Source organism: Rhinopithecus roxellana, chromosome 14, assembly GCF_007565055.1.
Source record: "Rhinopithecus roxellana isolate Shanxi Qingling chromosome 14, ASM756505v1, whole genome shotgun sequence".
Lineage (NCBI taxonomy): Eukaryota > Metazoa > Chordata > Mammalia > Primates > Cercopithecidae > Rhinopithecus > Rhinopithecus roxellana.
In genome coordinates this window covers 5,651,085-5,676,529 of record NC_044562.1, presented here as the reverse complement: position 1 = coordinate 5,676,529, position 25,445 = coordinate 5,651,085, and the positions used below count along the sequence as shown (strand labels likewise).

Genomic DNA, 25,445 nt, shown 5'->3' with positions numbered 1-25,445 from the left:
TACTTTTCCTTTTATCTGCTGAATAATTTCACCAAAGGAAATATTTTTAAGCTTATTTGTATGCTTCTCCCTCTGTTCAGTTTGTAAGCAAAGTTAATCTGAAAGAAATGTGCTCATATATATATATATATATATATAATTATAAATATATATATAAATATATATATACACACATACACACACATGCAGAATGACTTTCGTTAGCTATCTGTTATTTTAATCTTTGTAGATGAATTTATACAATGAGGCAGGTAGGAGAAGTGGCTGCTGGCCTTTTGAAAATTCCTTCTGATGCCTAAAAATTGAAAGTTTCTAGGAAATGTTAAATCAATCCATCAGTATCAATATCTCATGCTGAAGGGACACCAGTTATTTTCTGGATGAATACACTAGTTGCCCTGGATACTGACCATTATTCTTCTCCAAGAACACATCACTTTTCAGACAGTCTGGCTTCAGTAATACTTTAATTTGCAAGACTAACCAAGCTGAACCATCACTGAAATGTATGTGGACTTAAACCAAAGGAATTGTGTAAGAAATAAACACCATTAAGCCTACTGCAATATCATTCCTATCTTACTGGATAGGAATATCAGTTACCCTGGATAGCTGAGGCCTTCAAAATAGCTAAACTTTGATTTTGGTCTTTTCATTTTTCTAAGCTCTTTGTTTTTTTTTTTTTGTTGTTGTTGTTGTTGTTTTGTTTTGTTTTTCATTTTATTCAGAGAACCCTTTTTTATAATTTATCTTTTAGTTTATTTACTCATATACTCATTTCTTCAGGGAATTTTGCTGACCAGAGCAATGCATCAGACTTTGGGTATATTGTTTTTGGAGATACAAAGATGAAAAACAAATTGCCTTTCTTTAGATGTTATTATTCCTACAAAAGAGGAAATGAGGCCATTTATAGTTAATTCTATAGATATCATTCATGTTTATACAAATGTGCATGTGTGTAGTGAATGCAGTTACACAATTTTAAACTTGGTTTATTTTTTAAATTTCATAATTCAAGGGGGGATTTACAAGAAATAGCATTTGTCATTAACTGTTGTCAGGTACTAAATTGCATATGATAGTTACTTTAACCCCTCCAAATATATCCTATCAGGCATAAACTATTAGTCATATTCCACAGCAGAAATTAAAGTGTAGAAGGATTAAGAAATGTCCTCAGTTTACTAAACAACAGGTCTTATATCTAAGTGTCAAATTCATGTGTCAACAATCTAAGTTTATTAATTTCTGTGCATCATACTGCTTCCTGAAAAGCAGTATGTTCTATTTTACTACCAAGACTGCCTCCATGTCTGAAATATTCAAGATGTGGCACCATCTTCTAATTTATATAAATGTACTATAAAATATATATCAAAAGGTTGATCTCGTTAAGTTCTACATGACCAATGGTAAAAGCATAAAAAGTTAGAGTTGGAAAATAAGTTTAAGTCTAGCCCAAAACGTCAAATCTGAAATTCAAAAAGATTAAAATAATTGCTCAAGATCACACAGTTCTTTTGAACCAGTCCAATGCTGAAACAATGTTATCTAACACTAATTTTAGTTTTCTTTTCACTTATTTCTTATTCTCACTTAGATACCTATATTTGGCAATGTCACATATTCATATAAACTTCATTATACTCTGTGATCACATCTATACATTATCATTACAGACAATAACATTTAGACAACACAATCAACCATCTTTATTTTCACAATCTTTATTTCTCTGAGGCGGGTAATCAGTGATTTCAATGTCTTTGGGCTATAGATTATGCCATATCATGTGTGTTTAATAAGCCTTTAATAAGTCTTATTCCTGTTTAAATTCATTGGCAATGCATGGGCCTTGTTTTATAGACTTATAGGACATAAATCAGCTTAGATCTTTAAAAGTGTCTTTAAAAAGACACAAATAGATGTTTCCTTTTTTTCTATTCTGAATGTCTAAAAATCTATGAGAACATTAACTTATGCTCCTAGAAAAATTGAATAGACACACATTTCTTGATTCCTCTCTTACATACAACTTGAAATTATACAGAAAACAAACATAAGGAGACTGTAAAAGTAGAGAGAAAAAGTAATCCGGCTGGGTATCTTGGGACCAAGAAATACCATGGAAGTGTGGTTCCTGAGTGTCATTTTGTCTCATGTATCTCAGATTCAAATTGTATACGCTGGCAACCTCAAAATGGCAACATACACAGAAAAAAATAGTAATAACAATAACCTGCTCTCTGGAGCTAAAAGGCCAGGAAAGAAACAACCTAGCAAGCACAGCAGAAAACTTTACTGTAGCCAAACACCACAGGAAAAAGGCTGTGACACACCCACACCAGCAATGGCCAAGTGGGGATCCTGGGCTTCCACACACACCTGATGGCAATAAAATGCCCTCCCCTTCTCTGCTGAGGTGGTGTCAGAAGCAGCTCACTGGAGAGTCAGACCTTCCACCATCATCCTCTAGGTGACACTGTAGAGGCCATCTGGGTAGCCTGAACTCCCACACTTCATCCAGAAGCACAGAGGAGTCCCAGTTTCATCTCTGGTATCAACGAAGGCTGAATGGAGGACCTGCTACTTTGATAGGGTAGCACCCCTCACTTCCCCTCCCAGACCAACGTCAGGGAAAGACAGTTAAAATAGAAGGGTTGAAAATATGGAGATACATGTAGTAAAACATGTTTAAGTTCAAACAAAATCACTCATCATACCAAGAATAGGAAGATTTCAAAGAGACTGAAAAAAATCACAAGTAACAGATGCTAACACCAAGATGACAGGGGTGTAAAAACTATTTGAAAAAGATTTAAAAGTAGCCATAATAAGAGTTAAAAAAAACAAATTAAAGGCTTTAGGAAAGAAATGGAAAATCTCAGTTAGAAAAAAAAAAAAGAGAGGAAACAAACCAGAACAAAATGGAAATTTTAGAACTGAACGTACAATAATTAAAATAAAAAGCTCGGTGAATAAATTCAACAGCAGAATGGAGGAAATGGAAGATGTGTCAGTAAACTAAAAAGTAGAATAACAGAAATAACCAGTCACAACAACAAAGAAAAAGTAGAAAGAAAAAAAAAACTGAACGAAACTCCAATGACCTGTGAGACTATAATAAAAGACATCACCTTCATGTCAAAGAGTCCTACAAGGAGAGGAGAATCTGTGGGGCTAAAAGGGGACTTGAAAAAAATAAAGGCTGAAAACCACCAATCTGGCAAGAGACATATACCTATAGATTCAAAAAGCAGAGGAAAGCGCACAGAGTATAAACCTAAGACACATCATAATTTAACTTCTGAAACTGTCATTTGTAACAACATGGGTGAACTTGGAGTACATTATGCTAAGTGAAATGAGCCAGGCACAGAAAGACAAATACTTCAGGAGCTCACATGTGGAATCTAAAAAGTCAGACTCTTATTAGTAGAGAGTAGAATAGTAGCTACCAAAGTCAGGAGTGAAGGGGAATAAGATGTTGGTCAAAGGGTACAAATTTCCAGTTAGACATGAGCAATTAACTTTGGAGATAAATAGTACAAAAATGAGTAAGTACATGGGCGAGGTGATTAATATGTTAATTAGCTTGAACAATCATCCCACAACATATACATACATCAAAATATCACCTTGTACTCCTGAAATATACACAATTATTATTTGCTGATTAAAAATAAAAATAAACTTCTGAAAACTAGAGACAAGAAACAAATCTTAATAGCAGCCAGAGGAAAACTGCATGTTACATAGAAGAAAACAATTTTAATAATAATAGATTTCTCATCAGAAATCAGAGAACAGAAGGAAGTGGCCCAATATTTTTCAAATATGAAACAAAAGCTGTCAATCCAGTAACCTATGTCAAGGGAAAATATCAAAAATAAACGGCACATCAAAACAGTGTCAGATGAAAGGAAATTAAGATAATTTGACACAACAGATGGCAAAGAATGGACAAAAGGAATTTTCCAAAGCATTAGGGAAGTAAGCAATTAAAGAAGAAACCTGTGAACATCAAGAAAAAAGAGAACACTGTGAGCAAAAATATGAGTGAATAAAAAATAGGCTTTCCATCTCATAGTGAGTTTTCTAACTTGTTTGATGGTTGAAGCAAACAAAATCTAACACTGTTGTGTGCAGAGTAAATCTTTAAGATAATTATATTACAAACAGGGGAGGCTAAAGAAACATAAAGGGCTGTAAAGTTTCTATGCTTCACTTTACTGGTTAAATGGTGATGCTTGTAGACTGATAAGTAATGTACATATACTGCAGTACCTAAAGCAACCGCTAAAAAAGCTGGACAAAGAATATACCTGAAAACACTATAGATATATCAGACATTTTGTAGATGTGGATAGATTATTCTAAAACCTACGCAAAATAGCAAAGAAAATAGAATATCTAAAATAACTTTGAAAATCAGGGCTATGTGGTATTGACAGAATGGTAAACTCATTAAATAAATGGAAAGGAACAGGGAACACCAATATAGACACCTACAGTTATCCCCAAATGATTTTTGAAAAAAGTATACAAGCAATTAGAGAAAAGATGGACATTGGGCTGGGTGCAGTGGCTCACTCCTGTAATCCCAGGACTTTGGGAGGCCAAGGCGGGTGGATCACGAGGTCAGGAGATCAGCCTGGCTAACATGGTGAAACCCCGTCTCTACCAAAAATACAAAAAGCTAGCTGGGTGTGGTGGCACACACCTGTAGTCCCAGCTACTCGGGAGGCTGAGGCAGGAGAATCACTTGAACCCAGGAAGCAGAGGTTGCAATGAGTCGAGATTGCGCCACTGTACTCCAGCCTAGGCAACAGAACAAGACTCTGTCTCAAAGAAAAAAAAAAAAAAAAAAAGATGGACATCGATAGGCAAAAAGTGGAACTTGATCTAAGTTTCTGATCAAATGCAAAAGTAAGTTCAAAATGAATCATGAACTTAAACGTGAAATGTGAAACTATAACACTTTTAGAAAAAATCAAATAAAATCTTTGGAGTCTAAGGCTAGGGAATTATTAGTCTAAACATCAAAAGCATGAACCATGAAATAAAAAAACGATAAATTAAAAATAATCAAAATAAACGTTTCTCAGCATAAAACTCATGTGAAAAGAATGGAAAAACTACAAAATGGGGGAAAATATTTACAAACCACATAGCCAACAAAAAGTATCATCTAAAATATACAAATAACTCATAAACTGTAAGTGGGAATGTAAAATGGTACAGTCATTCTGGAAAGCAGATTGTCAGTTTCTTAAAAAAAAAACTGAACATGCTACTAACGTATGACCCAGTGATTGAACTCTTAGACATTTATTACAGAGAATGAAGAATTATGTTTATTCTAGAATCAGTACACAAATGTTCATGAAAGCTTCATTCATAATAGCCAAACACTAGAAATGGCCCTGATGATTTTCAACAAGTGAATAAAGATACTGTGGCTTATTCATATCATAGATACTACTCAGCAGAAAAGAGAACAGACTAGTCACACATGAAACAACCTGAATGAATCTCCAGAGAATTCTATTGAATGGAAAGGGTCAGTCCCTAAAGGAAATGCCCTGTATAATTCTATTATATAAGTTTTTTAAAGTTTCTTTATAAAGAAGTTATAAAGTTTTTTGAAAAGTTTCTTAAAGGTTCTATATAAGTTTCTTAAAGTGACAAAGCTATGGAAGTGGAAAATAAATTAGTGGTTGCAGGTGGTTAAGAAAGGAGTGAGAAAGAAGGGAAGTGTGCACAGCTATGCAAGAAAGCAACATGAGGGATCAATGGAATGAAGGAAATGTTCTGTATCTTGACCGCATCATTGTCTATACCCTGGTTGTGAGATTGTACTATACTTTTCCAAGATGTAATCATTAGGGAAAACTGAGTAAAGAGTACACTTGATCCTTCTGTATTACTTCGTACAACTTCATGTGAATCTACAGTTATCTCCAAATAAAAACATTTAATTAAAATTTCATAAGCACAAATGCATATTTCTTTCTTCATTCATAAATATTTGTTATCTGCTCTGGAAATTCACACGGGTAAAAATAAATCACTTATAATTTCACAACCTAAAGGCTTCTATTAAAAATTTTGGGACTTTTTAAATGTGTGTGTGTGTATATATATGCAATATGTATATATGCATATATAAATTTATATTTAATATATAATATATGTAAATGTGTGTATATATATAGAGAGAAGAATGCTTTTTTCCTATAGATATGGATTCATAGTGACTATGGGCTGAATTGTGCTTCCCTGCAAAATTTACATGTTGAAGCCCTAACTCCCAATACGACTGTACTTGGAAATATGACCATTAAGGAGATAATTTAGGTTAAATAAGGTCATAAGGGTAGGTTACTAATTTTATAGAATTTGTGGCCTAGATCTCTCTCTCTCTCTCTCTCTCTCTCTCTCTCTCTCTCTCTCTCTCTCTCTCTCTCTCTCTGTCTCCCCCAGCCCCCAACCCAGTCCCCATGCACATACAAGGGATGGCCATGTGAGGACACAGTGAGAAGATGATCATCCATAAGCCAGGAAAAGAGGCCTTCGCCATCCTGCCCATGCCAGCATCCTGATGTCAGAATTCCAACCTCCAGAACTGTGAGAAAGTAAATTTCTGTTTTTTGAGCCACCCAGTCTAAGGTTTTTGTTTTTTTTTTTTTTTTTTTTGAGACGGAGTCTTGCTCTGTCGCCCAGGCTGGAGTGCAGTGGCACGATCTCAGCTCACTGCAAGCTCCGCCCCGCCGGGTTCACGCCATTCTCCTGCCTCAGCCTCCCCAGTAGCTTGGACTACAGGCACTCGCCACCTCGCCTGGCCAGTTTTTTTTTTTTTTTTTTTTTTTTTTTTTTGTATTTTTTAGTAGAGACGGGGTTTCACCGTGTTAGCCAGGATGGCCTCCATCTCCTGACCTCGTGATCCGCCCGTCTCGGCCTCCCAAAGTGCTGGGATTACAGGCCTGAGCCACCGCGCCCGGCCGTAAGGTATTTTGTTATGGCAAACAGAGCACATGAAGACAATGACATTCATTTTTTCATTCAAGAAATATTTTTATGCATCTAGCCTGAGAGACAGCATATTAAAGTGTTCACTCTATACTTATCACTTAATGTATACTAAATCTCCCCATGGAAAAATATGTTTTACATGATAATTTTAATGGATTAATAGAATTCATAGACTTGCCATATTCTTTACTTTTATCACATTTCTATTTAGTCACCTACTGTTCTAAAGATTAGAAAGTTGTAACGATCATTTTTAAATAAATTAGAAAGTTATTAAGGTCTGTTTATAATTTGAATAACTATTCAGGCCCAAGAATACTTAAAAGGTACTGAAATCAATATTGGACATAATAATCTGATATTGAATGATGCCTCTTGAATTCAGAGAAATGTCAAAGACAAAAAAAATCCGATTTCCAGCAGCCTCTCAGAATTTAGTAGATAATGGACTTCTTTATAATATACTTGATTGCAACATCCATCATGTAAAAGGTACTGGATATATACAATTCCGTTTATTCAATTGGCTGATCTGTTAAAATTAAAGTTTGGAGAAGTCTTAGGCTAACAGTCAGGTACTCTGCTTCTTGTGTATGATTTACCCAGCTATTGATAGACCCAACATCCCATGTATTTGAGGCATGCAAGACAGAATAGAAAAATCACTGCTGTCAGGAGAACTTTCTTCACATCTCTTTTTAAGACAATTACCCATCTTATTGGCTCTCAATCAAGGGAGTCCCATTCCTTCTATGACTTTGGAAAATGTTGGAAGCATATTTTTGCTTGATAGGAGTGGGGTAAGGTGGGGCTGATAGCTATGTAGTCTAGTAGTAAAGAACCAGGAATCGGGATGCCCTGCAATACATAGGGCAGTTCTGTACAATGCCTTGTCTGAGACTCTGCCCAGGTTTCAAATGTCCTACAAGATATTCTCAAAGGTGAAAACTTACTTATAATTATCTGATCCTGGAATTTAATCCCATTTTACATATATATGAAAGTATTTCAGGAGATTTAATATACATTTATTATTTTTCAGGGACCATAACTTCTATGTAAATTGAGAGATGACTTTACATCATTTTGTATACATTTTCAAGAACTCATCATCAGTTTTGAAAATCGTATCACTCAAGGCAGCACTAGTCTCAGTATTTTATGGCACTAAATATTTCCTTTCGACTGTGTGTGTGTGTGTGTGCTATAAAAAGATAAAATATCTCATTTCCTTGTGATTGTTCTTGTAATTAAAACTAGCTTATTTATTTAACTTGCTCTCCTATTCTTACTTAAAAGAGTTCATGTAATCAGAGTGTGTTTAATTAGGGATCAAATTAGTCATAAAAATCCTTTTCATTCTAAAGATAAGTCATAAGATTTAAGATTTCTTCTCGGGAATATATTCTGAATACAATTTTGGACTAAGTTTTTAAAAGAATGTCAGTGGTAAGGAACATGAGCAATTGCAATTTCTAGGAACATAAATATCTCTTTTGGAAAGGTCTATATCATGCAGGTAGCAGATACTTTCCACGAAATGATTAACACTTACAGGGTAACTGCAGGGAGACAGGTTATAATCATGCTGTCTTAGCCCCTGTCAACATCAGTTAATGTTTCAGTTACTGGAACAACAGAGATGATAGATACAAAACAGAAAAAAATAAAAAAGAAACATTACAGAATTATTTTCTGGATTTTTTTTTTTGCCTTAATAACTCAATTTCCCCAAAACATTCAGTTTCATATCACTGAATAAAGAATGCATTCCTCGATATTTAGGTAGAACCACCACATAAGTTACTGTGGTATTAAAATCAGAAAAACCCAGCCAATCATATTATTTTTATCAATGCAAGTCAAAATTAAACTGTGTGGACTTGTATTTTATTGTGACCACTCTCAAAGATACAATAGAATAATACAACTTAAGTTTGATAGAAGAAACTAATGGGCTTAATAAACTTCAGATTTAAAACATTGAAAGATAAAAATGTATATTAAAAAACACATTTTGGTTTATTTTTGCTGTTTGAAAGGATCTGTTTCTCTGGTCTACTGATAAGCAATGGGTTATATAATATTTCTGTGATAAACTAAGTGAGTTGTCAATAATGTATCAGCATTTTTCAAATCTCTACAAACACATGCCCATGATACACCATGTTAATTTTTTTTTTTTTTTTTGAGACAGAGTCTTGCTCCATTGCCAGGCTGGAGTGCAGTGACATGATGTCAGCTCACTGCAACCTCCACCTCTTGGGTTCAAGCGATTCTCCTGCCTCAGCCTCCCGAGTAGCTGGGACTACAGGCACGTGCCACCATGCCCAGCTAATTTTTTGTGTTTTTAGTAGAAAGGGGGTTTCACCATGTTGGTCAGGCTGGTCTCGAACTCCCAACCTCAGGTGATTCGCCTGCCTCGGCCTCCCAAAGTGCTGGGATTACAGGCATGAGCCACCACGCCTGGCCCACGTTAAAAAATTAAAACAAACAAACAAAAAACAATGAAAAAATATGTTTTCTGATTAGAACAAAGCTACATACTGTTTTCTATTCAGAATATTCATAATGTTCATGAGCATATTAAAAGCTTTAAGATGTAATTCAATGACTACGCCTATCAGACTTTGTTTAAACACAGTTTTGAAAATTTGCTTGACTACGGTCTAATTCCTATAGATACTCAAGAGAAGGCACACTTTTCAAATAGGCTTTGGAAGACCCATGGCATCATACTGCGTTCGAGGGCACACAAGGTCTACATTTACAAGAATCTCTCCAACACTTTAAAATCAATGAACTTAAATGTAGGTTACTTCTTTCTCATTAAAGATACCCTGTATCTAATATTCCAGATTATGATGTCTAGCTTCTTTCTAATCTGTTCACTCCCCTGGGGATATCTGATCTCCCTACTCTTGAGATTGCCTTCTGCTATCACTTGCTTTATCCAAAGTTAGAAAATATGCAATTATGCAAAAGAAGTGTTCCCTTCTGTAACTGTCACTTTTCTAGCACTCCTTTTTATTGCATTGCTTCAGCATTTTTTCACATTATACAATGAACAATGTTTTGCATCTCTTCTTATATTTCTTGCTGAGTATTTTAAGTCTTTTATAGAATCCTTCAGTCTTCATAACGATACTTTCTATTTCCTAAATAGCATTCTTTCTAAACCTATAGTTTTTACCTGTCACACATTTCTTCAATGCCTTCCACAGTGTACTCCAAAATATAAAAATGCAACATATTCTGTTGATTTGCAGATCTACTTAAAAATAAAATATAAATTGAATATATATACACACACATATGTACATATATATGAAAGATTATATTCGTATGGTTGCCCAAAGGGAATAAAATGAGGAGTGAAAAAAATAGGAGCAATATTTTGTTATAGTAGCTTGAATGGACTACAATGATTGACAATACTTTCATTTCACGTAGTAAGTGGAAGTCACCTGGTTCCTGTGAACACTGGCATGTGTTAGATTATCTGTTTTTTTCAAGGCTACCTAACAGTAACAGTTGGATTTCAAGGCAAATCTAGGTACAAGCACACTAAATGATGGTGCTGTTTATAAAGGTCCCTTGTATAAAAGAACAGCCTATGTATGAATTTTTGGCTTTTCAGAACAAGGAAAGATTGAGAATTAAAATATTGAGAATTATCATTAAAATGTCACGGATTTAATTTCATATCATTAACTATCTTTGAGCATATGTTTTACTTCCTCAACTAGATATGGGGACAAAGAATGTTTATTTTACCTTTTTGAATTAACAATGACTTCTGCTAATTTGCACAAAATTACAGAACATCACAATTATGTTGATTTTAGCTGTCATTTGTTTTTATATCTACATTAATTATAAAGCATAAGAGCTTTGATTCTCACTATTATGCATTACGCCATGTAATAAACAAAACCAAGAACATGGGCCCCCTGAACCTAAACTAAAATTACATTTTTTAAAAAGCATAAGGATTTTAAATGACTTGGTAATGTTCATGCAATTAGTCAATACCAAATGTAAGGATTAAATTTAACATTGCTTTAAAACTATATTTTTTAAAGAAATAAATAAACATCCAACTTTCATTCTAGTATTTATTTTGTAAAATTATCTTTATTAATAATTACAGAATATGAATTTCATAAATATTAATTTCTGAGATGAATAATAAGTATTTAGACTTTCCCTTCCCTGATTGCACCATTTGTCACACAGCTAAGCAATGGGTATATCTAAACACGAAAGTGAAAAGAATACTAAAAACAAAGAGAAAATTCATATATAACATAGGCCAGAGTAGAGATGCTGTAATATCTGTCTAAGCCTTCAGAATATCTATTAAACAGTTTTAGACACAAAGCTATAATAAAGGTCCTTCCAATGGTGTGAGGACACATAGTGATCTTTCTGTTTTAAAAGAGCTTTGATGACCCCAGCTTCAAATGATTAGCTTGTCTGGATATAATGGAGAAGCCTATGTAAAGAGTATTTCAAAAAGATTACGCAGAAGCTCTACGTCTCTATCAGAGAGCAGTTTTAAAGGGGATAATGTGTCACTTAGAGTTGGATGCTCTTCTCCATTGTCTTCCCTGTCGATTTTACTAAGGTTCTTAAAATGTATATCAAAGTAATGTGATGTGTGCTGACAAGTTGAGTAAATCTACTTGGTTTACTACATACATCAGCAGAACTTCAAATTTTACTGGGCATAGTTTCATATTCAGTAATGAATTGAAATATTTACTGTGCAAAGTGTTTATGGGTAACATATTAAAGATATGTGAGGAAGAAGGAGAGAACAAATGTATTGCTAATTGCAAGGCATGAGGAAGTGGCCAGGTTGTGTACACTTAGTTGGGTCCTTTGTAAGTGTTTTCAAATTTAGCATGACGGTTTGCACAGGCGCTGAAGTGAGATCACCAGGGATAGAATCACCTTCCTACTACATACGTGGCGAGGTGTTCCTGAACAAGCACTAAACTTCTTTGTGCCTCATTTTCTTCATCTGTAAATGGGGATCATCATAATAATGCCTACCATGGGGAGGGCTATAAAAACATGAAATATAAAGTGCTTAGCACAGTATCTAGAACACAATTATCAATCAGTGACTTAGCTAGTAGGGTGATTAGTAAATTGATACAGTCCGAAGTCTTAATAAATCTGTACAAAGTCTTTAAAACAGTCCATAAATAGTCCCTAAATTAACTTTTACAAAATAAAGAATTTTAAAAATGTATTTCTCATTTTATTAACAAAAATATTAACTTTTTAAAAATTAATTTGAATTCATATGAGGATAAAGATGAGGTAATCTGGATGCATGTAAGAATACAGTAGACTTTGAAATACTTTTCTCACTTTGGGGCCCAGTCAGAAATCATCCTTCCTTGGGCAGGGATGGAAAATGATGAGTTGCAATTAAACAAAGCACATATGTTAAATGTCAGAACAAATCCTTTAAATTACATTAGTGGTATCTTATTACTGGACCACTTACTGTAGCTGTAATTACCATAGATAAGAATAAACGGGTGGGGAAGTGCAAAATAGGTATAAACAAAAATCATTGAGGAGAATAAAGAGTTATAAACTCATTTTTTTTTTTAGTATCATGACAGAATAAAAAATAACACCACATTCAGGACAATGATTTACCTGTCTCTTCAAAAGCATTATATACTAGGTTTATTTAGAATTTCTATGCTGTATTCTGAGTCATATACTTTTGCACTATAATCTTCATAATTTCCCTGAAAGAGAATTTGCATATCAGAAAACTAAAGTTTATAAAGGTAAAATAATTTGCCTAAGGTCAATTCAATCTTCAATTGAATTAAACAGTGTGCTTAGCCATGTAGAATTTGTTCTATACATATAGAATTTGCTGATTGTTGTCTGTTTCTGTAAATAAAACTTTATTCGAATACTGTCAGGCCTATTTATTTACATATTCGCTATGTCTGCATTAGTGCCATGAAACACTGTAGTTGTAATAGAGATCATATGGTCCATGAGGCTTCAAATATTTACTATCCGGCCCTTTAAGAAAAAAATTGCATTACATTCTAGACCTTCTTCAATGCAGTGGAGGCGTGAGGAGCCTGAGGATCATTTTGTCCTTCAGGCCTGTATAGTGGTAGAGACATGGGTCCAGATTTCTCTAGTGGTATAGCCACGCAGATCTAACCACTGAGCTTCCCTGTGGCCAAGGCTACTCCTCACAGGACAAAGGCGCGTCCTAGCATCTCACCATTCTTCAGGCCCTAAATACCTGCTGTAAGTGCTCTCAAGGGATAGCATAGCAACTCTTCCACTAACATTTCATTTTGAACCCAGAGAAAAGAGAGTCCAGTGATTAGAATAGACTTGACTCATTCTCCTCTCTTCAGACCTTCTTAGATTGCTTTAAGGATACAAACACAGAGGATCATTTCTTTCTTTTCTAATTTTCTTTTATCCTGGGACAACTAATCAATTGTATTTCACATTTTTAAAAGCTATACATAACAAAGAAGCATATTCAAATCACTCTAACCATTCCAGTTCAATTAATAACTAGAAGGAAATTAGTTATTGCTGCTCCAGAAAAAGTTTATGGGTTGAGCTGTCTCTATGGTAGCAAATACATTTGAAAGAAGTTTTCAAAATACTGTGCACAATTTTCTTTTGTGATAGATTATTCAACTGGATTGTTTCAATCAATAGGCTATTTTGAAATTCCCTGATATGCACATTTTAGGAAAGTATAAGTCATATGTGTTTTAAATATATCATTGTATAACTCTATAACCAAGAAATTCTTCATTAACTTACATGTCTCTGGGATCCATCATATTCACACCTTTCAATTTTTCCTAGACTGCCATCTGAGAAATACAACTTCTCTGCACGGTAGTCGATAGTGAGTCCATTTGGAGTGAGTATGTCTGTACTGACCACCACTTGAGCATTCTTCCCAGTCAGAGTAGATCTCATGATACTTGGATGTTGTTCATTCCAGTTGGTCCAAAACATTAAACTAATGAAAATGAACATTGTAACTATAAATCAAACTTCTCATCAAGAGTAAAAATACTAATAGAAACATGTCAATACCAAGCTATTTAAAAAGAAGCAGAATTATTTACTTCATATTCTATGACCTTTAACAAAGTCTAGGTAATAAAAGGAGATGTGTATATGATATTTGTATGTTAATTTTACCCGGGTTCTTAAATGAAACCTAGAACCTACTTCTAAAAAATGATTTTCTGGGTATTCCTTCAAATAATTTAGTTAAACTGTTAGATGCATGAGGATTTACTTTAATCAAGAACAAAACAGTGATCTTAAGTTTGTTTTCCACAAACTGCAAATATACTCTAACTTATTACCACATTTTAGCTGATCCAGTATAATCATTCTTATCCTAAGGATACTTATCTGCTTCAATTGATGAAAATAAAAATCTTCTTCCCCTTTCAATTTTCCTTTTTAAATTCTGCATTATCTTTTGTATTTGTTTTGGAGAAAGGAAATTACTAAACGCCTGTTTTTTACATTTCTTTTTTTCTCTCTTAGTGTGATTTTTCTATAAATTACAATATCATTTCTAAAACTCTAGGGGTGACTCTTAAATTCTTCAGCATAGTGTCTATTCTCTATGGATTCCCAGGTATAATCATTTAAAGGTAGTTTAGCATTACAGCCAACAAAGTTATTCAGCAGGTGGTTTTGAGTATTTTGTGACACTTATTACCAAAATTACCAAATAATTGTCAAATTCACAACAAAAATCTTTGTATTCAATTTTCATTGTTGGTAATTTTACTTATAAATTGTGACATTTAATATAAAAAATAGTGAATTGAAACATTTTAAAAGTTATACATAGAATGTAAAGTATTAAACCCACAATTTATTTACAATATTTTCCTAGATTGTAGATTTTATAACAAGAGAATTTTAGAGGTGTTAGGAGTGTTCCTTTCATTCCACCCTCCCCACTTCATTTCACAGGTGAGAAAACAGAACGATCCAGAGAGCCTAAGTAATTAAAGTTTTCACAAATAATTAGTAACTGAGCCAAATTTTAAACTTAGAAAGCCTAACTTTGATTTGCAATTTAGGATTTTATTTTAAAATATCTGTTAATCTATTAACATACAATGGTGTTTTGAAGGTGTCATTTACATATATGATAAATTGCCTTTTCATACTTTAATTACAAATAATTATCAAATTGAAATTTTTATATGTTTAATTTTAATTTACAGTTCACCATATGCAAGGTGAAAAGTGTAAATGTTAGCCTATGTAATAAATAATTACAGGATAAAGCACTTACTAATTAAAACTCATCATATATAATATCATGAGTGACCGCTTTATTTTTATTTCAAAACTGACTTATAAATTCCTTCGCCCAACTCTTTTATTCCTACTGTGTGACATTTATTACTGTCCTGAGATTCTTTTGGTGATGTGTTGAGACAAATGCAGCTGAGCTAGCAAACTATATCCTGATAGGACAGTGGTGGGAGCAGTCTCCCCAGCTCCATAATGAGTCATTGCATTGCTCAACCTTAAGAATTTTCATATATAAGATGATGTTCAATTAAGTGAATTAAATCTGACCTCAGTTTTAGCTCTACAGAAGGGTTCAGCTTTACAGCTATTTTCACACTGACCAATTCATGTTACTTAGTCCTTTCTTCTGATAAGTGGTCAGGGTCAGCGATTATCTGTCATTGCTTTTTATTCTTCAAACTTTTTTTTTTTTTCTTTTTAAATCACACCTAAAAAGAACTCTTCTAGTTTTGCTCAAGGAAGGCCAGATTGGTCTGATTTGTGTTTATTTGTTTCATTTAAAAATAAAAAGCATTTTCTTATAGTTAACAAACAACTTTACCATATGGTATATGAGAATGAAAGTTCATAAATAGATATTCTTTGCCCCTTACCTGTTGCTTTGTTCTTCAGGTGTTTTTTGTTGTTGTTGTTTTTTTTTGTTTTTTTTTTTTTTTTGTAACTGCTTTAAGACATCCCCCAAGACACCATTTTTTTCTTTGTTTTTATTCACTGAGTATATTTTATATCCAGAATATTTCCTTTTGTCATGATTTTTTTACAAACATTATTTTAGCTGTCTGTACAATATATCATCAAACAGCTGTAGAACACTTAGACTATTATCAAGTACCTAGTGTTGAAAAGACAGCTGCACACAAATATTTTTGTATTGTTGCAGTTTGCTTTCTTTTGTATTTCAATTTGGGAGATCTCCAGATGCTATAATTACTTGATTAAAATGAAAAAAAAAAAAAAAAAAGAAAACTCTTAGTCTTCCGTGTATGCTAATTTTTTTAAATTTATGATTCCAATCAGCTATGCATTAATGTCTTCTTCATAGGCCTTTTCCAGCATAGTATTGTCTCTTTCCATTTTGCCTTTAATTATTTAAATTTGTTTTTACTGGATCTCTCAGAGAGATGAAGCCTGGCGTTTAAAGGGTCCAGATTTTAATTTTTCACGTTTATGATGCTCTTACATAAAAAAAGTTTTATGAATTGTGAAAATAAAACTTCAAAGAAAAACTTTATTTTAGAATTAATTCTTCTTAAAATTAACAGAACTCTGATATTCTTTTGACTTATAACTATAATGAAGAGATAAAACTACACTGTTTCTTACTTTTGACATTCATCCAAGGCTAGCACATGTGGGTGGTCATCCTCTGACATGGTGATGACAGCTTCCCTGTCAAATGCTCCAGGTCGAGTCTGGTCCACAGTGTGTCTGGTGATGGATGAGGTGGTGGAGCTTGTCCAGTACAGTGTATCCCAGGCTCTGTGATAGGCAAGTCCTTCCACAGAACCCACATCTAGTGGGGGAAGAAAAAGAAAAAATATATATTTTTATTTTTTAAAAAATGACTTCTGGACAGAAAAAGCATTAAGATATACATGTATAGCTGTTATTTCATCAACCACTTCTCCACAAAATCTCCTAAAGAAAAATGTAGGCACTGTGATACTTACAATTGATAGCTGATTATACATATATAATGAGAGCAATTTTTGCAAAAATGTCATTATAGACAATATACTCATAAATAAAAGAAAATTAAATAATTGTCTTTCATATTGGAAAATGGTGGCTCTCTATCTTTCCTGTATCTTAATCAATTTTCAAAAGTATCCAACGTGTAACAATTTAGAGATGCTTTTGAAAATCTTATGTCAGCAATATCACTTTGGTACAATCATCATGAGTATTCCCTTGATACTATAGATCTGGAGATGTCCAGGAAAAGCAAACACATGGAAAACTACAACAGTATGAGAAATCTAAAATCTAACTCCTTACTTGAAACTATCAAACAATGGTAGATAATGTTTTAATAGGTTAATGTGGCAATTTATTTGCTTCTATTCAACTAGTGAGATAAAAAACAAAACAAGAGAAAAAGAAATTAATTGCCAGCTAAAGCACACTTTAAATGTCAGACAAAGATAAATGGTGATACAGGGATCCTAACACATAAAAGTGACAAGGTGAAAAACAAAAGTAATTATTTCTTAAAATTGCATTCCCAATCTCTAGGGTAACATAAAGTGGTTGTTTTATTTTTCATAGACATGCTTTGAGTGCATCTTTAAGTGTAATCAAATTATTACACTTTTCCTACATGCTATTTGTTTTCCTCAGAATTATTATTCTGAGCATATTCAATTTAACAAAGAATATATACACCTTTTGCAGTCATACCAATAAATTAACATTATTAAGAGCATTTCCCCTGTTTTCCTCTCAAAGAGTCTCTAAAAGGAATTATTCAGCTGCTATAAAAATAGGTATCTGAAAAGAGCTGTTTCCAGGTTTAAGATGAGTTAATACTTAGTCTGGGGGGATCAATAGGATTTTGCGGGAGGGCAAGACAATAATTAAAGCTTTTGAACAACATTTTTCATTTTTTTTGTTATTTGTTTCTTTTTTACATACAGCATGAAATATCCAATAATAATGCAATTAATGGCTATCATTTTTAGTTACCAAATGCTAGAAATTATGCAAACTGCTTTCCATACATTGTTTTATTTTATATATAAATCTATTCCATGAAGCTTATGTCATAATTTTCTATTTCCCAAGAAGAAAGCTGAAACGTATAGTCACAGGGCTGATAATATTAACACAAAACTTTTACTCCCCTCCCATTCATCTGATTCCAAAAGCCTATGTGCTTAGTAGCACCACTATTTGGATATGGGTTTACAATGCTTATTACTTAACCTCAATCTAAACCAACCTGAAACCAAAGGAATGATTCATCAGTCTCAACTTGTTTGACTCTAGGAGAATCGTATACTTAGTAATATACCATAGATAGTCTCCCCTCACACAGTCAACAAAGCAGTCTACAACGTATTAATGGGGGTTATTAATACGAAAATGTAGCCTAGAGATGGTGGAAGAAAAATTATAAAACACAGTCACTGTAAAATCAGTTAAGCTAATTTTATGTGATGCATATAGTGCTCCTATTTGGAGTGAGTGGATGAAAAGTTGATCACGGTTAAGAATGTTTAAATCAGTAATAAATCACATTTGCCAGTGTGGTTTTTTAAATTTCCAAATCATTTCAGAAATGCAGTTAACTCTATTAGTAGTATCTGTAGTATTATACGACTTTCATCATTCACAAATAAAATGAGAAACGGCATAGCTCTGAAAAAATGTAAGCAAATGAGAATAATTAATCCATCCTCATTCTACATCTTCTCTTCCAGTAACTATGACATATATTCCTCTTGGTAACTTTCTCTTGTCAATTCAGGAAGAAAACACTTGGTATCACCATTGAGATGTGGCAGATGCTTCTTTTCTATTGTTAACATAATTCCAGAGTTACTAGAGAACAAAATACATCTCAATATCCAGGTATAATCTGTTTTACTTTATTTTTGTAATAGATTATAACCAGAAATTACAGTTAATAATTATCTGTTGCTACATTTTAAAATATTTTAGTAATGTACTTCTTTCTAAAAAAGATGTTTAGATTCTTATAAAATATATTTTTATTAACAATTAACAAAAGTTAACAAATCAACAAAAATTAATAAATTTTATTAACAAAAAGCCAGTTAAAATTAGTGAAATATTCTAGTTGAGATAAGACGTATTTCTCAATTTGTGATGATTTATCGACAGTGAGGGGGCATGTGGCATGTGTATGTGTACGTGTGCACACACATCTGTGTTTGAACATTGAGATTCCTAAAACAGTTGAACAGCCAGAATAGGACTTTGAATTACTGATCCTGGAAGGCAATTATGTAGCTTGAAAATAAAATAAAATGTCTATCTACCCAACCAGACCTGAAATATTGAGCAGAGTAAATCAATACAAAGCTAAATTCTTGGAACTCAAGGATGTAGCACCTACATCTACGAAGATGCAGAATAGACGTAATTAAGAAAATATCTATAATAGTGCTGTTTCAGCAGCTCCATACTTTTCACCCCAGCAATATACATACACACACACACACATATATACATACACACACACACACATATATATGTGTGTGAAATATAATGCAAAATCAGTAAAAATTCCATCGCCTTACCTCATGCACTTGCCAAGAGAAAAAGAAAAAGAGTTTTCTTCCCTTTTACCCACTTTTGAGCAGGGAATTGGGTTTGGCTAAGCATGAGTCAGGTCCCGACATGTTTTTGCAGAAGAAAGAAGGGGAGGTCAGCACATCAAAAAGTACAAGCCAGGCAGGTAACTCAGAACCGTGGTTGTACCCTATTTCCTGGATTCTAGTTTCCATAACCATGATGGGGAAATTGATTCTGGTAGCTTGACAGAGAAATAAACCACTCCTCTTACAGTTACCCAAAGGACTTCAGTTCATAGAGAACATACTTTCATCTCATCACCACTGAGGAACAGCAATGCCCCTTCTTGGCTGAACATTGTCTTAGAGGCAGCATAAGAGCTTACCAAATGGGAAAGGCAGTGAAGGATAGTATTCATAGGGAGCCACGTCCATTAAACACTGTTATTCATCTGGCTAGGATAACAAGATAAATTCACAGATAAATTCAGTTGCAAAGTGGTTTGGATGGGTCCTCACCCAAATCTCATCTTGAACTGTAGCTCCCACAATCCCCATGTGTTGTAGGAGGGACCCAGTGGGGGATAATTGAATCACAGGGGCAGGTTTTTCCATGCTGTTCCTGTGATAGTGAATAAGTCTCACAAAATATAATGATTTTATAAAGAGCAGTTCCACTGCACACACTCTCTTGCCTGTCACCATGTAAGATGTGCCTTTGCTGTTCTTTCACCTTCCACCATGATTGTGAGGCCTCCCCAGTCATGTGGAACTGTGAGTCCGTTGAACTTCCTTTTCTTTATAAATTACCCAGTCTTGGGTATGTCTTTATCAGCAGCATGAGAACAGACTAATACACAAAGTTAGCAGGAAATAATATTTATCTCAAAGACATGCTACAACTATAAAGCATCATAATGAAGTCCTCGTTGATTGTGTACTACTTTCTTACGTACTGGCTTGTTCTCCAAAGTCACACAGTGTCAGTTTGTTGTTTGAAATTATATCATTAGTAGAAAGCATCCAAATCTTGTTTGGAGGATCTAAGTTACTTTGACACAGAGAAGCAGTCTTGATTTCCAGCCCAGGTAAAGAACCTAAGTTAAGAAGTTTCTTCACAAAATATTCCACATCTATATTAACTGTGAAGTTTCCAAGGAAAGAGGATCCTAGGTCCACCTCACTATCCAGATCTGATGTTGAACTCTTTGCAAATAGTACACATAACTGTGCTCTAACAAAACACTACTTCACTGAAATTGTGTCTAAATTCTACTGTCTGAAAAATACTATAAAAATTCTGTTTCTTTTCCTCCTTTTCTTTTTCCTTTCCTTTCCTTTTTATTATTTCTTTTATCTCTCTCTCTTTCTTTCTCTTTCTTTCTTTCCCCTTCCTTCCTTCTTTTCTTTTTTCTCTTTCCCTTCCTTCCTTCCTTCCTTCCTTCCTTCCTTCCTTCCTTCCTTCCTTCCTTCCTTCCTTCCTTCCTTCCTTCCTTCCTTTCTCTCTCTCCTTCCTTTCTGCCTGCCTGCCTGCCTTTCTTTGCTCCCTCCCTCCCTCCCTCCCTCCCTTCCTTCCTTCCTTTCTTTTTTCTTTCTTCCTTTTTTGTGAGATTCGCCATAGTTTTTCTAGTATATAGTCTCTATCATTGCAATAAGACAATAATTTGACATGGTTGAATGACAGGTTTATTTGACAAAATTCAATAACCTTTCATTATAAAAATATTCAACAAACTAGCAATAGAACTTCCTCAACTTGATTAAAGGAATATACAAACCCAAGGCTCATATTACATTTAGTGGTGAGAAAATGAATGTTTTCCCTCAAAGATGAGGACCAAAGCAAGCATGTCCACTGTTCCCTTTATTCAACTAATGTTGAATAAAATCGGAGATTCTAGCAAAGATAATTGGGGGTGGGGGACAGTCAGAGAGAGAGAGAGAGACAGGGAGAGAGGGAGGGAGGGAGAGAGAGAGAAACAGAGAGAGAGAGAGAGAGAGAGAGAGAGAGAGAGAAATAAATGGCATCCAGATTGGAAAGAAAGAAGTAACACTATCACTATTTGCAGACGGAAAGTACTGGTATATACAAAATCTTAAATAATTTAATAGAAATGTATAGTCAGGTTGCAGGTTACAAAAGCAACATACAAAAAAATCAGTTGTATTCTATATAAGAGCAATTAACAATCCAAAAATGAAATTAAGAAAACAATTTAATTTATAATAGAATTTTAAAATATAGAACTTAGAAGTTTAGCAAAATAATTTTAAATGTTAAAACATATACACCCAAGCTACAGTGCATCATTGAAAGAAACTAAGGATTTAAACAAATGGAAAGATAACAATGTTCATGCAATGGAAGGCCTAATATTATGAAGATGACAACACTATCTAAATAGATCTACAGATTTAATGTATAGAAATTCCAGCCTTTTTTTTTTCCAGAAATTGACAAGCTGACCTTAAAATGCATATGGAAAAACAAGGGACCCAGAACAGCCAAAAGAATCTTGAATGAAATAAAACAAAGTTAGTGGCTCACACTTCCTGATTTCAACCTGGTATGAAGTTTACAGTAATCAAGAGAGTTTGATTTTATTATAAGAATAGACGTAGCTACATGTACCAGAAAAGTCCAATGAGAAAATACATTTTCTCAAATATATAGTGCTCCCAACACTTGTATAGCCACATGCAAAAGAATGATATTTGATTCCTTCTTCATAGCGCGTGCACACACACACACACACACACACACACACACACACACACATATAACTAAAAATATACTTTAAACCTAAATGTAGATGATAGATGATGAAACTCTTGATAAAAAATAGGAGGAAATCTTCATAACTTTGGGTTAAGCAAAAGTTTCATAAACATGACACAAAAAATACAAATGAGAAAAAAAAAACAGATGTTAGGTTTCATCAAAATGAAAAACTTTCATACTTCAGAAGACAAAAAGCCAACTGACAGAATGGGAGACAATATTTGCAAATCACATATGTGATAATGAACTTGTATCTTGAATAAATAATGAATGCTTTATATACTCAACAATAAAACAACAACTAATCCAATTCAATAATGGCAAATAATTTGAATAAATATTCTCCAAAGAAGATACACAAATGACTGATAAACACATAAAAAATGTTCAACACTATTAGACATCAAAGTACTGCAAATCATAATCACACTTGATATTCATTATGATGACTACAACAATAAGAAGTTTTCACAAAGATGTGGAAAAATTTGAACCAATATATATTGATGGTGGAAATGTAAAATGCAACAGCCTCTCTGTAAAACAGTCTGTCAGTTTTATAAAATGTTAAACATAGAGTTACCAGGTGACCTAGCATTTCTGCTGGTAAATATGCATCCAAGAGAAATGAAAACGTACCTCCACACATACACAAATGTTCAACAAATGTTCATAGCAGCTTTATTTGTAATAGTCAAAAGAAGAAATAGCCCAAATGTCAGTCAGCTGATAAGTAGATGAATAAAAGGTGGTACATCTACGCTTGGAATTATTCAACAATAAAAGAACTGAAGCACATATATATGCTAAACTCAATCCCCCCCATATATATACACACACATAGATGTATATATATGTATCTGTATACATACAGGACACAATTATAGAAAATTATTTTAAAGTACGTAGACATGTAGATATGGTTTAGTTATCTCATAGATATATTATAGAAAATTTAAATACCTGGCAATTTCCCTTGAGACTACCTTATTAGAATGATTCACAAATGATTAACTGGATTATTTTCCTTTTCCTAACCATTCAATCGATGAATGGGATGCAATAGATTTTAATGTGGACTGCTTACTGTGAATTAGACTACCACTAATCTGATTTAAAAGTTCAGAGTCATTTTTATTTTTCCCCCCATATCAACAAACATATTATCACAATAAAATTATCTAAAATAATATTTTTTCACCATTCTAATTAGTCTGAAAATTAAAAGAAGAAGCAATTAAACTAGAAATAAAAATTGTCATTATTTTGTGTTTGTGAAAGCATGGAAAAACAGATAATCTACTAAAAACCTACTGAGTTGGGTAAGCTGGCAGGCAACAAATAAGTAAATTGAAATCAATAGTTGTATAATGTACAAAAATAACCAGTGAGAATATATAATGGTAAGAGGATGCCAGTCCAAGTAGCAGCTAATCCTGCTGGTTCCAGTGAACGAGCACACACAAAAAACTATGCAAATCTTGATCACCTGAATTTAGATCTTCTTGTAGCCAAAGCGTTGTAATAATGCTACTTTTCATGAATGTGGATCTGTTAACTTTAGGTTCTCACCCCTCTAACAAGAAGAGATCCAACCCTTTCAAAGGACTTAAATAGGGAACAATATTATCCTGCTTTCTTTTGTCCTTATTATCACACTTAGTAAAACACATGACTTTCCCAAATCAAACATGTTTGCAGAAATGCAACTCTATTTTTAACAGACAAGCTTTTATTGTTATCCCCCAAGCAGTTTTAATTTCCTGAACCAGAGCATCTCAAATATTTCCATGTCATAAGAGAGTCTTTGCTTTACACTGCATAGCAAAATAGGTCTATTTATTTGGTTTTCCCAAAACAACAACAACAACAAAACAATTTGTCCTGAAAGAGTATTGAAGCAGCTTAAAACAGCTTGAAGCTTTAAAGTGTCAGTGATTTGTTTGTTTGTTTGTTTGACCCAGTGTGGATTTCTTTTTCTGGGTTTAAAAATATTCAACATCAAAGTTTCAGCCAGGACTTCAGACTCAGCTGAAAATTATACAGACTTAAAATCGCGTCTCAACAATTGCCTCTATTTCATGTCACTACTACTGGAAGGAAAGTAATACAAGCCATGAAAAGAATGAACATATATGTGATAACATTATGTCAGTCCTTCTGTAGTCACCAGAGATAAGTACCAACTTTCCAAAGATTAAACTAACATTGTCACTCCGCTAGAGCAGAGCATGAACTCCGAGGTGCCTGAAATCCTCAGGTAGGCTGTAATTTGCCATCCAAGGAGAGGCTATAAGACCCTATGTGTACAGCCACTCCTGGAAAAATATAATTAGAAAATTACTTGGAATCCATCCTTTCCTTAGTGAGAAAGTGAGATAAGTCTTCAGCTGAAAGGTGTGCATCGGAACCCAACCTCTAAATTAAATATTATTTAAGGTTTCATTTAGGGTCCTCCTCTCTTCCTTTTCCCCTCTCTCTCTCTTATGTGAAACTTCTATCCCCATGGCATTAAATATCATTTACATGCTTTCATTTCTAGTCCATATTTCTAATCTAAATTCCATACGTATGTCCAACCATGAATTAACATATCTTTGGGTATCTCAATATCTCCGTACAAAATATGCAAATAGAAAAAGCGTTTCACCCCAATCTTAATTATCTGTATAAATTAGTTATCCTAATGATCTGTGAATTCTAGTAGTATTTATCCAGTTACTCAAACTGGAAGCCTAAGCAATCATGTTTCAATCTTCTCTTTTTCTTGCTTTTTGCATATAATCATCAGTAAATGCTTTTAATTTTATGACAAAAACATATGTTGAGCATTTCCATTTTGTTTTCTGTTTCTGCTCTGATCGCTGCCGTTACCTCTTGCCTAAGCTTCTGTCCCTAACTAGCTTTCCCAAATGTCTTTCTTGTCAATTCATTCTCCATCCAGCAACTCTAGGTAATAATAAAGCATGTATCACATCTCTGCCCTGCTT

At 33.7% G+C, this 25,445-nt stretch overlaps 1 protein-coding gene across 1 annotated transcript in view; it reads right to left on the bottom strand.

Moving 5' to 3' along the window:
* LRP1B (LDL receptor related protein 1B) overlaps positions 1–25,445 on the bottom strand; it is a 2,016,348-nt gene that overhangs the window by 375,870 nt on the left and 1,615,033 nt on the right. Inside the window, exons 42-43 of the mRNA XM_030916410.1 lie at positions 16,738–16,927; positions 13,879–14,083 (exon numbers count right to left, since the gene is read on the bottom strand). Of these exons, the coding sequence (XP_030772270.1) occupies positions 13,879–14,083; positions 16,738–16,927 (395 nt within the window). The remainder of the gene's footprint in view (positions 1–13,878; positions 14,084–16,737; positions 16,928–25,445) is intronic.